We start from the raw sequence: 13,920 nt of genomic DNA, 5'->3' as shown, positions 1-13,920 counted from the left end.
CGTCCTCCTGCTAGACCGACACAGTGAAGACGGCATGACACAAGCATGATTATGAGAGATGACAGATTGATGTGCGATTCCGCACTTTGATGAGGGGAGGGCTGTGGGAGAATCGAACAGACCGACACCCCAGCAGCAGCTCTGCCTGCCTCTTTTCTCTAGCTGGAATCCCAAATATGTCTGCTGTACCTAGCCCCGGAGAAAGCAACAAAGGCTTCAACATGCTGCTCAAAGAAAACAGAGGAGGGAGAGGGGGAGAGAAAGAGAGAGAGAGAGGTGAGGCATGGACAGACAAGCAGACAGAGATAAAGGAAATGACTCCAGCAGGAGGAGCGGAGGGGGAAAGAAAGAGCTAAAGCTACAGTAACAGTAGGTGTTGAGACAAGATGAAAAAAGAGGGATGACAGAAAGAGGGAGGTGAAGTAGATGACAGAGGGAAGAGAGACAAACAAGATGGGTGTCATGGCAGTTTTTTAGAATCCAAGGTAATCTCTTCCAATGTCTCGTTTCATCCATCGGTCCAAAACCCAAAGATATTTTACTTACATGGTGCAAATAATTAGTAATCTGTTACATTTGAGAAGCTGGAACCAGCACATCTCTGCTATTTTTGCTAGAAAATGAACTTAATAGCTTTCATTAACTTATCAATTAATTGCTGCAGCTCTAATGGTTTCAGATGAATACAAGGGAGAAAGGAAAGGAAGGGTGGGAGAGTTATTCAAAACGGCATATTGAAGATCCTTAATGAATTTCATTCATTATGATCAATCATGTCATTTTCTTGATTACAGTCGGTCTAAAAGGGCCACAAAACAGGAGATTGTTCAAGGTAGCATACGTTATGCACTAAGCTCCCCCCCCCTATGTTGAAGAAAGAGATGAATGTAATTTGGCCTGTATGTTGCCATTTCTAGATTCTGCCTGTAATAAACAAACGTTGCCAGATGGTTGGTAACCTCAGAATATTCAGATAGAGCAACAAAGCCATAAAAAGCAGAGCATGAGCAGAATGTAGCCTCCATATGTTAGTACCACAATAAGCAGAGAATCTAATGATGCATCCGATAGTCTACAACAAAAGACCAACTGGGTCCAGGGCTTTAACCAAACACTCGTCATTCAGCACCCAGACTCTTCTACAGAGCTCATTGGTCGAGTGGTTTGTTTCATTGGTCGAGTGGTTTGTTTGTGCATGATGTGTCGAAAAGGCAATTCTGTCCTGAAAGGAAGTGATGACAGGCGTAGTGAGGACATCCTGTGAATATGAGCCTACAAAGGGAAATTACCGTAACGTGGCCTTGAGAGAAAAAACGCTTTCAAATCTGCATTCAGTATTAATCGATTCATATTCCCTGACTCAGAGGTTTACTTCTTCAAGGTAGACAACTACTAGAAAGCACTGTCATAAGCAGAAACAATATGCAGATGAAAAACGTTACCTTCATTTTTTACACTCTCATTCCCATGTGTGCAGCCATTCAGACAGATTTACAGACATGCACGGATCTGTCCGAACACTCCAACCAACAGAACTTAACCAGTACAACATGCATGACGGCATTCTTTTCATAATACACATTTTATCTCTCTATACTTGCACTTAATCCCACAAACAATCAGTTTTCAGACTGATTTCCAGGGCTTTTCAGATCTTAAAAAAAAAAACGTGACAAATGACATGTAAAAATCAAGTAGGACTCTACTCTAATTTCTGCAATTATTAGTGCTACTACTGCTATTATGACTCTCATATGTATCACATCTGTCATATGGATTGACTATGTTGAGTTTTTCCTTTTCCGATGCCAGGGTCATACAGTATGTACATATTGTAAAGCCCTCTGTGGAAAATGTGTGGTATTGGGCTGTAGAAATGAGATTAAATTTAATCAAATCTCCTTTTTTATTTTGGTAAGTGTCTCTTAGTCACAGAACTCAGTCCCGACAGCCCGTCGAGGACAGACTGACGGGTTCACCGAACAGGCCAATGAGCCAGCGCGGGTCTAAAACGGAGGATTCAACTGGACAGTTGTCACTCTGACAAAACTATAATTGGACCTCTCTTGCTGAGCGGGAAAAACTAATTGGTTTGACAGCCCGGAGGAGGCAATCTAATTGGCTAGGTAATGTCAGTCACAAGAGGGCGGGGGGGGGGGGGGGGGGGGGGGGGGGGGGGGGGGGGGGGGTTGCCATCTGGGTGTCAGCAAACCGTTAGATAATCCCGGGGTCTCTCTTCTTCTCCCTCTATGCTCTCCCATGCTGTTTCGATGACAACTGCTGCCAGCCTGTCTGCCATGTCGGCACTAAAGCCGTGCACACAGCAACGCTACAGCTTACACTACAACAGCTGACATCAAAAGCAAAAATGTTAAAACGCTCAAGTTTCTCCAGCCAGAGGACCGTTAGTGTGACTTGTGTGTTTCTGAGCAGCAGAGACCATTTTATTAAATGCTAGTGCTGAACTCTAGTTGTTATTTTTTTCAATGTAAACAGTACTGACTGGAGGTAACAGCAGCGGAGCCTTTTTTTTAGCAGGAAATGATCAAACGCAAGCAGGGCAATGCCAACCCAACATACACTACGAAATATCTCAAGCTGTCAGAGCAGAGGGGGTGAGAAAAAACAGAGTGAGTAAGAGAGAGAGAGAGAGTGTTTGTAGGAAGCCAGAGAACTGGAATGAATACAAGCCCCGTTAATCATCGCCTACAGTCCCTTAAAAGAAGTTGGAAAACCTTCCTGTGGTTTAGCTACTTTTAATGAGTGACGGTGTAAGAGAGAGATGATGAGAGGGGAGGAGGCATTTCTAAACACTCATGTAATTCTTCCAGCCAGCATACAGCAAGAAATGTGAATAAACACGAGGCCTGTTTCAACGTCATTTCTGTGCACAGATACCAATATCGGGCTAGGAAAAGCAAGTTAGGAAAGCAATGTTTAAGTCAAGACTGATGTCGCCTTACATACAAAAGAAGAAAGATCCCAATCACTTCCACACAGTGAGGAATACCTACAGGTCAACAACGCAATCCTGTTATGGGATTAGTTCTCGGTATTGGCTGACACCCAAAGCCCAGGTATCTTTATCAGGACTAAAAAAAGTCAGATCGGTGCGTCCCCCAATATTAAGTTTGAAAAACAAATGCATGTCTTTGAGGAAGGCCATCATCTAAAACTCCCTGCAATTGTGGCTTAGATGTATTTTAGCTTATTATACAGTGTATTCCAGTTAGCTCAGCTTACTGGAGGTGACCACGTGGTGCTGGTAAAAGTGGGCGAGGCAGACAAAAAGCAGTCTCACCAACGTAACGTCTGACCGACACTGTAGGCCTTTTGTGTGGGAGGGTGGCTGGGCAAGACGACTACCAACAGCTGCCTCAGTCCAAAAGAAAATGCACAGGAAAAAAAAAACACCCACAGATACACATACTCCCACGCAGACACAGAGAAGCCCCACAGAAAAGCACACACACACACACACAAACACACAAATATAAACAGAGCTGGCAGTGACTGGTAAACCCGACATCCTGTCAGGCGATTACTAAGCCAGTCACAGTTCATTTCAGCTCCATTCTGGCTGCTCCGTACAGGAGCCCTCCACACACCACACAAAGTTCCCGTCCAGCTCATTCCACTTATTTGCAGACAGAGATCCTACCGAGTGCCTGTTGCCAAACATCTCGGTCTTGATATGTAGGTCTGAGGCGTTGCCATGTGGCAAACCGCGGCTTGAATTTAGGTTTTTTTTGGTATGTCGCCCTCTTGCTCTTTCTTTGTGTATCTTTGCTGCTGTGTTTAAGGTTTTCAACCATTTCGGAAAAATCATTTGCTGTCTCTCTCACGCTTCCAGCCCTTCCCCCCTCGTATCCTTCCGGTTGCTTTCCTGCTATATAATCTCCCAAAGGGGGAAAATGCTCTAAAAATACTGATGACTTGTTAATCGTTTTCAAGAGGCCGTGTGTGAAAGAGGAAAGACGACCTTGTCCAACTGAACCTGCAATGGCCTCCTTCAACACCTTTCTGTTTTGAAGGATTCCTCTGAGGAGTAGAGACACAGCCTGGAGGAGGAGGAGGAGGAGGAGGAGGACACACGAGCATGGGAAAGAGAGGTCGAAGCAGTAGTTGAAACCTGAAGGTAGGCGGCTTAGTGGAGTGATGCAGCCGAGCAGCAGGAGGTCGGGGACAGAGGACGAGGGCAGAGCGGGAGGAAGAGGACACCAACCAGAGACAGGAAATGGCCAGTCGGAGTTAATCAGCTCCTCGTGTACAACACAGCTACAGCTTAACCCTTATAAAAACAATTCACTCTTGAATACACTGAGGTATACTCGGCACGCGTAGAAATACAGAGACACACTTGTGCAGAAGACAAGCGTCCCCTCACAGACAGTTCTGCAAATCAAACCTTGGGAATACCAGTGACACTGAAGGCGACACAAGAAGTTGGGCTATGAAACTACATTATAATCTCTTCTGAGGTGAAAATCAATTCCACTGGGATCAGGCAAAGAGGCGGAGTAAATGCTGACAGTGTAGAGTGTGACATTAGTGGAAAATATGAAAAAAAAATGTGCCCTGCAAGCGGGAAGTAGCAGCCCTAAACCAGACAAAGGAATGGAAAGCTGTCTGCTGCCATGCTATATGTCAGGAGGTGACTGGAAAATAAAGAGATCTGCCAAAGCATCCACTTCCCATTTACTCGAGTAACAACAAACGTGTCCGTGCTGGCCTGCTACATTAATGAAGGATCTACATCTCTGTGTAATCTGCATCCAGATTCTGCACTGCTTCCAGTGTCTGTCCGCTTAAGGCTACTATTTCTAGTTGTTAATCTGCAGCACAGCAGGAAATGCGAGCTCTGCAGCTTCCAGGAGCGATGCGTCTCCCAGAGTCAGCTGCAGATGACAGTCGTCTGCGACTGGACACACACACACACACACACACACACACACACACACACACACACACACACACACACACACACACACACACACACACACACACACACACACACACACACACACACACACACACACACACAGGAGGTTGTGGAGCTGCTTGCTGCCTCTTTGCAGCACGGATGCTTGTGAGAGCAAACAGACACAGCTCCAAGGGATGCTGACAATAACTGTCTGCAAAGATTTTTTGACAGTGTGACCCATCGTTGCCCCCAATACAAGGTCCCTTTTGTGCGTAGCCTACATTCACTTCAGCAGACAATTTCCAAGTGCTGGACAGAGGCTGGAGCTCTTGAAGAAATGCTTAATTTGGTCATGTGGGGATGACCACACTGAAGGCCCCAGGGTGTCATTTGTTGTCTCTCGTCCACTCCCAAAGACCAAGCAAAAACTACATATATATGCTTATCAAACTATTAATAGTGGCTACTATATCATGCACGTTTTTGAGGTGTATAGCTACATCATGCATTTGAGATCCCAAGCAAAGGTCTGCATGCTGTTACATGACCAATCCTGGTGCAGGGGATGTTGGTCTGTAGCGTTTCCGAATGTGTGTCAGATTACTTACATCTCGAGCATTATCTGGTTCAGGTAAATCCCATCCACTAGTTCAATATATTCCGATAATTGGGTGCCATCGGTCAGAGTCGCCTGCCCGACTGTCTTCACCTGCAAAAATCAATGGGACAACGCAAAAGAGGTGTTAAGACCATCAATAAACACGTTCAAAAGAAATGCATGGGGTGTTTAATTAGTGAGTTTAATACACATGTAAATAGTGAACAGGGGCGCTCACCCAGCAGACCAGAGGCGTGAGCATAAACTGCTCCAGCAAAGGCGTGAAAACCTCGCTTTCCATATTTCACCAGGGAGACTGGCGCCGTTTTAAAAAAGAAAAGTGCACTCCCGGAGAGAAATATGTGTTTGTTTTGACTCCACTCATGTAGTTGATTCAATTAAATCGACGCTCATTTTGGCCACTCAAAAAACCGGCTCCGTGGTTTCCTGGTGAGGTATTCGGGGAGGTGGTGGGGGGGGGGGGGGAGAAGAAAAAATAAATAATCCACAATCTTCTCGACACGACACAGCTGTTTCAGATGCCGACGGCTGGGCTTGGCTACCTCATTTGAAGGAGAATGAATTACATTGTTTTTGTTTAAGCCATTAGCTAAAGATGTTCTCTATTTCAGCGTGCACGCGCTACCTGACCTGAGCCAGGTATGGGTTTATGCTGGCTCTGGAAGAAGGAACAAAAAGGGTCTCACAGAGGCTAATTAACGTTAAGAGAAATATTCCTCCGACATGATTAAATAAAAGAAAATATCCAGTGCGGCGATGGGGTGAAAAAAAATGTCCATAATTTTAAGTTCCTGTTTTCAAAATCGTCAGTTTACTCCTCAAAAAATTGACTGTGAAGTAATTTATGAACCGGTTACTGGTCTCTCCTCCCTGTCTGACTCCGTTCAAATGCAGCATACGACTGAAAGAGGGAGGTGAGAGGATGACTGGAGGACACTCAGTACCGCCCCTCTCCTCTGCATCTCCCTCCGCCCCTTCTGCTCTAAAAGAAAAATAGGGCATCGATGAAAGTATCAATTTCCATAAAGATTTAGTCTGTTCGTCAAAAAAAAAAAAAAATAGTTAGTCTAGTAAATGTATTTGAAGAGCAGTGTTGGAAAGACGGACATGTTTTTAGTGACAGACATAAATGGACTGGGAATAGGTGTAAGTGCAAGCAGCTCTATAGTGCTGCAATTTGTATGCAATGGTATGCTAAACATTTTTATGCTTGTTTTATTCCTGTGCAAGTAGAAAATACCGGGGATCCATGCATACCTTTTGTCTGCATTCACAGCATGCAGTAGGCTACATTAAAGCAGCAAGCAAGAAGTCTACTGACACCTAGTGGATAATGTACAAAGAGACTACTGTAAAATGTAAATTATGCCCTGAGCTTTATCGTAAAATCGTCCAGACAAATAAAAAACTCACATGATGCACTTCCCTTTTGTGGGAGATGCATCACATGGCATTTTGGCAAAATAGAGGGACAGTCTCATAATGCAGGATTAAATACTCAAGGAAACAATCTATGACACATAGTGAAATGACACTAGAGCTGAAACAATTAGCTGATTAATCGAACAGAAAATCTAGTTTCAACTATTTTGATAATTGCCCAATTTGATAATTCCCTAAAAAATGCTTATTTCCAGTTTCAGATTTGTTGATTTTTCTGTTATATATGATTGTAAATTGAATAATGATATATTATGATTGTGTATCAAAGCTCTTGCAGAATGCGCTAATTATACCACCAACCAGTTATTTTAAACACAGTATTTCTTACAGCTGCATCAGCAGCAAGGTAATGACTGAATCATATAGACCCACAGTCATTGCCTATTCAGGAGACACCTAATCAACAATTGATGAATGGCTCTGTCAGTGTCAGTGGCCGTGTGACCAAATAGCCAATGAAAACACAATCACTGATTTGGGAGCTGGGGACCTGGGTCACCTCTTGGGAACAAATAGATTATTGTATGTTCCCCTAAAACTTATAATAAGCACATTCCAGCAGCAGCTCTCCTGGATCAGCAGAGGCTCTCATTTGCATTTAGAGTAACGGTTGTTGTGGTTGGTACTTCAGTTTGAGGCTGTACAGTATATGAGATCCTGACTAGACCTGTTGTCTCTTGTTTTCTGTAGAACGTGTTTGACTGGAGGGTTGTAAGCTCAGGGAGTTCACATCGGGAGGTTACAGCATGCCAATGTAGGCCAAAACAGCCTATCAAACTCTGTCAAAATAGGGGTTTTATTTTCTCTATTTGGCTGTCACTGTCACAATAAAGTGTACATCTTTAACTAGACATTAAATATCAAGCTGCAGACAGCAAAAATGCTCATTAGATATGGCATCAAGGTGAAGAAGTCAAAGTCACATACGTTTCTTTGTCTGATTGTATCTTTGGCCACCATATCTACACAGGAAAGCTTGTTTGAGGAAAGATCTGACATGTTTGCACAGCAAAACTGCCATTCGGAGAATACTCTCTTCAGTCCAAATTTGTGACGAGTCTACAAAGATACTTGGCAACTACAGGAGACTGGAGCTTAAATGCAGTGTAACAGTATAAGAAGAGAGGGTTCATGAAGTTAGCAAACTGACTTGGTAAAGTGCTGTAAGGTAAATGTGTATTACATTATGGTAGAGTGTGTTTTATTGCTCATGAATTAAACTGTCCGTTTGTAGGAAGAACAATGTATTGTTTCCTCTACATACTCTCATATGTCTCTCTAACATTTAATACTTAGTTATATATTTTTAAAGCTTTTTAACCTTTAAAAACTCAGCTAATCTGCTTCATCAGGACTGTGTGAGTGTGGTTTTGTCAGATTTCATTGATAAGCATGCACACAGCCGTACTTCTGTCATCACATTTTGGTTAAAATGTGGCAAAAATCTGGAGAGGTCGAGAGATGCATAAATGTGACTTCACTTTTATGCATTGAGTCCCGCCCATTTTTACACTTTACACTTTTACAGTGAGAGGAACATGTTAACCTGGAAAAAAACAAAAAATCTCTCAAGTAAAATAACCCAAACTGGCCAAATTCAGGAGACAACGTTTCTCAGAATAAGAAGCTGATTGGGGAAAAAAGATTTTTTAAGGCTTCATTCCTTGCCCATTGCTCCCAATGATTGAATTTCCTTAGAAATCAATAAAGTTTATCTTATCTTATAAAATGGGTAATTTGCTTCAGGGTCTACTCAAATCAAAATCTTTCAAATCAACTATAGCCCTTTTTCTGTGGCAACCCACTCACGTCTCTACTAACCCCGTCACCCCGGCACACGATTAAACACTGACGCGGATAATGAAAACCTTTCATGGCTCGTGTACAGTGCCTGCTGCTCACCAGAACACCGCAGTCTGAACACAATCATGCTCTGCTCAATTACTGCGGGGGGGCTCGGTGGATATTTTGTACAGCTCAGCGTGTTTATTGTGTGTTAGGATTTATTTAGTGTGGGATTCATTAACCTTGGATTGAACAGGGTGCTGCTCCTGCCTGTTTAATTAAAATCTATTATTCATGATGCTTTTAAGAACTTTTTTCACAAAGCGCCGTCCACCTCCACCTCATGACTCAGGGATTGTAGAGACCCACAGCAGCATTCCTCACACACACACTCAGCTATATGAAAGCAGGCAAAACCACGTAGAGGAAACCCACCAACCGCCTCTTTTGGCTCAAACTCGACAGAACCAGTTTGCACATGGAAACACGTGGAAATATTTCCTCTTGGTATTAAGAATATGAAGGAACCATGAAGCAGAGCTGCTGTGAAATCCATAACAAATAAAACATTCTCTCTCTGAACAACCAGCTCCTCTCTTAGATGAAATTGTCTTTCTGTCTTCTTTACAAGACTGCAGTTTCCTGTTTATTTCACTGGAATTTACGAGTGACCACAAGAATTTTTGATTTGGAGCTGTGCTGATCTCATGTGGGCTTGAATGCAGGGTGGGCTGACAGAATAGTTTGAGCTGTTACCATTTCATCTTTCTTTGAGAAACATATAACTGGTTTTGACTTCCCCTAATATGGTAATAAGAGTAAAATAAGTACAATTTGATGAGTCAAATCCAAACGGCATATTCTGAGTTCAACCGCACATTTAATGGATTTCTGTTGACCATATTTAAAATGACATGGTCAAAACTATTGCATTGCAAATATTTGGGTTTATCCTGTGGTGACGATGAGTGTTTATACCAAATTTCATTGCAATCTGGCCAGTATTTACTGAGTTTTCTAATCATGCTGAACCAAAAATCGAGTTTGACACAATGTCCAGGGCGACCAAAATCATGATCGTGTCCTGATGTATCAACATGAAATAATTTGAATGGTGATCTGATCAGTAGCTGTAGAGATATCTTGCTTCAGACCTCGCAATATTAACATATATTCAACAGCACGTAAAAACATACCCTTTACATAGACCATCAAACATTACTCCTGCCTTTCAAGATTGACTAAATAATTTAAAGGCCTGACCTCTATCTTGACAGCAGCGGTCACTCTGACCGTCCTCTATGTCTCTGTTTGTCTCCATCCTGTAGTGCTGCTATATGGGAAATCAATGCCTGACTGTCAAATCTCCAGTTCAAATGATTAAGACCCCCCTGTGGCTGAGTCAAATCCTAATTCATTACAGGGCAATAAGGATGTGTGTGTCCCAACCCTCTGCATCCTCTAAATTCTGATGCATCCTTTAACTCAGAGAGAATAAATAAAGACATAGAAATACACGATAGCAATGTGATTCTCCTTTCTTCCGACTCACACACAAAGCTGTGCTTTCTCTAGATTGTTTAACCCGTCATGAGCCACAGCAGAGTCAGAGGTTCTCAGGATGAGCCGTAATGACAGCTCTGGATTCGAGGTTTGGGACCAAAAAGTAATCAGTCGAGTAATTGCAGTCGAGGCCTCGAAGCCTTGAATCTCTCCATCAGCCCTCTGGCCTGAGAGGCTTTTTAGATCAACAACGCTTAATTCAAGGAGCCAATATTTAGGAAAGCAGGGGTCAGAGTTGCAATTAAAAAAATTTCAGTCACACATTGATTTTGTTTCCGGCACGGGCTGCTTCATTGATGCTGCAAAGGTTATTCTCCCTGCTGAAATCTTCTTTTTGTGTTTTAAACATATGAGTTGTACTCTTTGGTTTCTGCTAACTGAACCTTTTGACTGTTTAAATCAGAGAATTTGGTTTTAACATAACCGTTTTTCTTCTTTTATGCCATGAAACATGACCCACAATGGTATTATGAAGCCTTCAATGTGTCTTTATGTCAATATATATATTTCATGTTCTTGAAATTGAATCTTACCTAAAGTTGATTGATAATGCATCACCTTGCTCTTTATTATGTTTATTGTAATGTATCATACATTCTTAGACATATATCCACTCATCTATGAATCATCATTCATATCCAGACACCGTGTCTACACACAAACACTCACTGGGCGTTTTCTAATCTACATCCAATCATTAGACTTTTCCTGGAAGGTGAATTTATTATGGGAGCTTTATACTGACAAAGCTAATCTGCCTGTCTGTGTATGGGAAGCTGATGTTCTTTATATAGAGGATTAGCGGTGACATATTACCTGATGTACCATTGCAGGCACATAATGGCCCCTGGGCAAATACTTTTCTTTTAACCACAAGAGAAAGAAGTTCATGATAGTTCAAAGTCCGTTATGCAAGAAGAATTCTGCTCTATTTAGTTCTGAGGGAGTGGAACCTTATATGATGTGGAACTTTGCCATGTGCAAAATGTAATTACCACGCTTGTGACAAAGGAAACCATGCGTTGCCAATGCAAGTCGCTAGCTGTCTAAGCGGTGATTCCCTCAAGCTCATGCATGTCCATATCAGTGGATCCAATTACTGTCTTTTCAGTGACACACAGGATAAAGATAAGTCTTACCGCAACAGGAAAGGACGTATGCAGACAATTTCCAACATCACTGTTCAGCAAAAACATGTGTCAGATGATGTTTAGAATGATATATAGTCTGCCTTTAAAGACGCAGCCACGTCTGGTTGACATGGACCCAGACAAACCTCAGATCCCACCCCTGCTAAAAATCCCAAATTCTGCATGAGTGTGTGTGTATTCATGTGAGCGTACAAGAGATCAGTGCTGCTGTCATCTCCTGAAACACCTCAGCATTAACCTCTTGAGTCCTGAAGCGACCGAGCTAACACACTGATACACACACACACACACACACACACACGCACACACACACACACGCACACACAGGGAAAAACCAAAAGCTGATTTTCTCTTTGACATTATTTCCAAACCTGGGCAAAGAAAATTACAAGAAGGAACAAAAAAAATCTGTATTCATTTCTTATCACTTCATACATGGTTCATCACTTTGAAGACCAATTGCTGTGGTTTGCACATTTTTCCAAAAATGTTTTCACTAACATTCACAAACAATGGAAAATGGACTAACATGAACTTATTTGGTGTTCTTTTGTTTGTCATGGTTGTTGAAGTTTGGTTTGAATATCACTTTTCATCAACGACCATTAATCAATCACCTCTGTACACAGCTTGATCCAAATGAATTCAAAGATCACAGAGAGCTCCGTGAGATAATGATGGTTTAATAATGAATTGATATACAGACAATACACAGATTGATTTCTATGTTGGTCGATTGACATTTACATGAGAAGATTCTCTGAAAAGTAAAGCTTCTTCAAGACAAAGCATATGCAGCATCCTCCACTAAGCCGTTTATGATCCTTGTAGTCTGCCACGAAGCACAGACCGGTCCATTACGCACTAATAGCCCATGGCTCTGCTTGGTAATAATGAGATCTCAATGTGTCCCGGAGCCATGGAAACAAGAACATACCAGTAGAGACCTTGGTAATAATGGGAACGTGTGCTTCTGTTTTTCAGTGGGTGTGAGCTTGTGTGAAATCCTGCAATTAACTGGAATGTGTGCATGTCTTTGTGCATGTGAGAAAGTAATCCAGAGTGTGTTAGAGATGCTGTTAACACTCATCTGTTGCCATATCAACTACAGCATCCCCACTGTTAGTGAGCTGGCTCAGTGACTGACTGGAGGGCTGTCTGGCTGCTCAGCTGTAACTTCTGGACAAGATGCAAGGTCATTGATTTACTGACAGTCTGGTGTACAGACAGTCAAACAAACTCTCTGAAGCACATAGAGTCCATCTTTTAGAAACATTCGGACAGCTGGAGGAAGCTTTTTGACAATGTGAATAGAATATAGACTCATGTGGGCAGTGGTTGATCAAATCAATGAAAATAGAGGCACACATTCTTGAAAAATGAACTCAAATGATCTAAATCTACACAATGTAGATTATATTATACGATGTTTGTATTATGAATTATCATCATGGTTGATCAGTGTGTTTATAAATGTTCTTCCAAGCTGAAAGGTGATCTTTATGAGGAAATCCTGACACCTAGTGGTAGGGATTACAATATAGATAAACAATATAGGTTTAATTGAGGCTCACAAGCTGCTGCTACCTCTTCTCTCTTACACTAGTCTACTTCCAGAGATGTCTACATTAGATGGGTAATTGAGTTGTATTGCCTTTAAGTGTACCAGTTACTGATATTTTCTTTTACATTTGAGAAATACAGTGTGAGCATATGACAATTGGCTAGCCTATGGAGCCTGATAGGTAAAGGGATACAATGTTTGACAATTCAAGTATCAGTTATTAAGTATAAGTTATTTGCATTCCTGAAAAGGATGTTTAAGAAATGAAACACATGACACGCTAATAGTTTTTGCATGTGTGACATTCTGAAGTCAAAGACTCCTGGAATTGAAGCTGAAAAACGTCAAATGTAGCATGAAGTCCAGTGTTTAAAGGGGTCAATAACAAACAAACATGCTCATATTTTTCCACTACTGCTACAATAATGTAACGTTGCTAGTCACGTGATTCATGACAACTTTGCTCGTTAGTTTGCGAGTAAAAAGCCAATACTTAATCAATATATCTGTTCAACAAGCATGAAGATGTAAACAAAAGTGAAACCTAATTAATTCGGCTCTGTCAGCAGTTTCTCTTCCACTGCTACTACGTTTAAACAAGCACAGAAAGCATGAGTTTATATGGTGACATTGTTGTTGTAAACATTACTGTTTGTACTGATTTCTACCAATAACTACGCATTCAAATGTCCCGCCAAGTACTTCCTGGAACTACCGGAAGTCTACGTGAATCACGTGACGATCGAGCGTTTTGAACTTCCGTTGACGTGACTCCCTCTTCATACGGTTCTGCATTTCGACGTTACCCAAGCACCTTGGTCGGTCCAATCAGGAGAGGCGTCTCTACAATGTACTTCCGCACACGTGACTT

General features: G+C 42.0%; 1 protein-coding gene across 1 annotated transcript in view; it reads right to left on the bottom strand.

Moving 5' to 3' along the window:
* The window catches only part of ccdc88ab (coiled-coil domain containing 88Ab), a gene marked incomplete at its 5' end in the record, with an annotated part of 58,553 nt that extends 52,730 nt beyond the window's left edge, over positions 1-5,823 (bottom strand). Inside the window, 2 exons of the mRNA XM_079169115.1 lie at positions 5,533-5,633; positions 5,761-5,823. Of these exons, the coding sequence (XP_079025241.1) occupies positions 5,533-5,633; positions 5,761-5,823 (164 nt within the window). The remainder of the gene's footprint in view (positions 1-5,532; positions 5,634-5,760) is intronic.
* Positions 5,824-13,920: the final 8,097 nt, after the last annotated feature.

This window comes from Pholis gunnellus, assembly GCF_910591455.1.
Source record: "Pholis gunnellus genome assembly, chromosome: 11".
NCBI lineage: Eukaryota > Metazoa > Chordata > Actinopteri > Perciformes > Pholidae > Pholis > Pholis gunnellus.
This window is presented reverse-complemented; position numbering and strand designations above follow the sequence as displayed.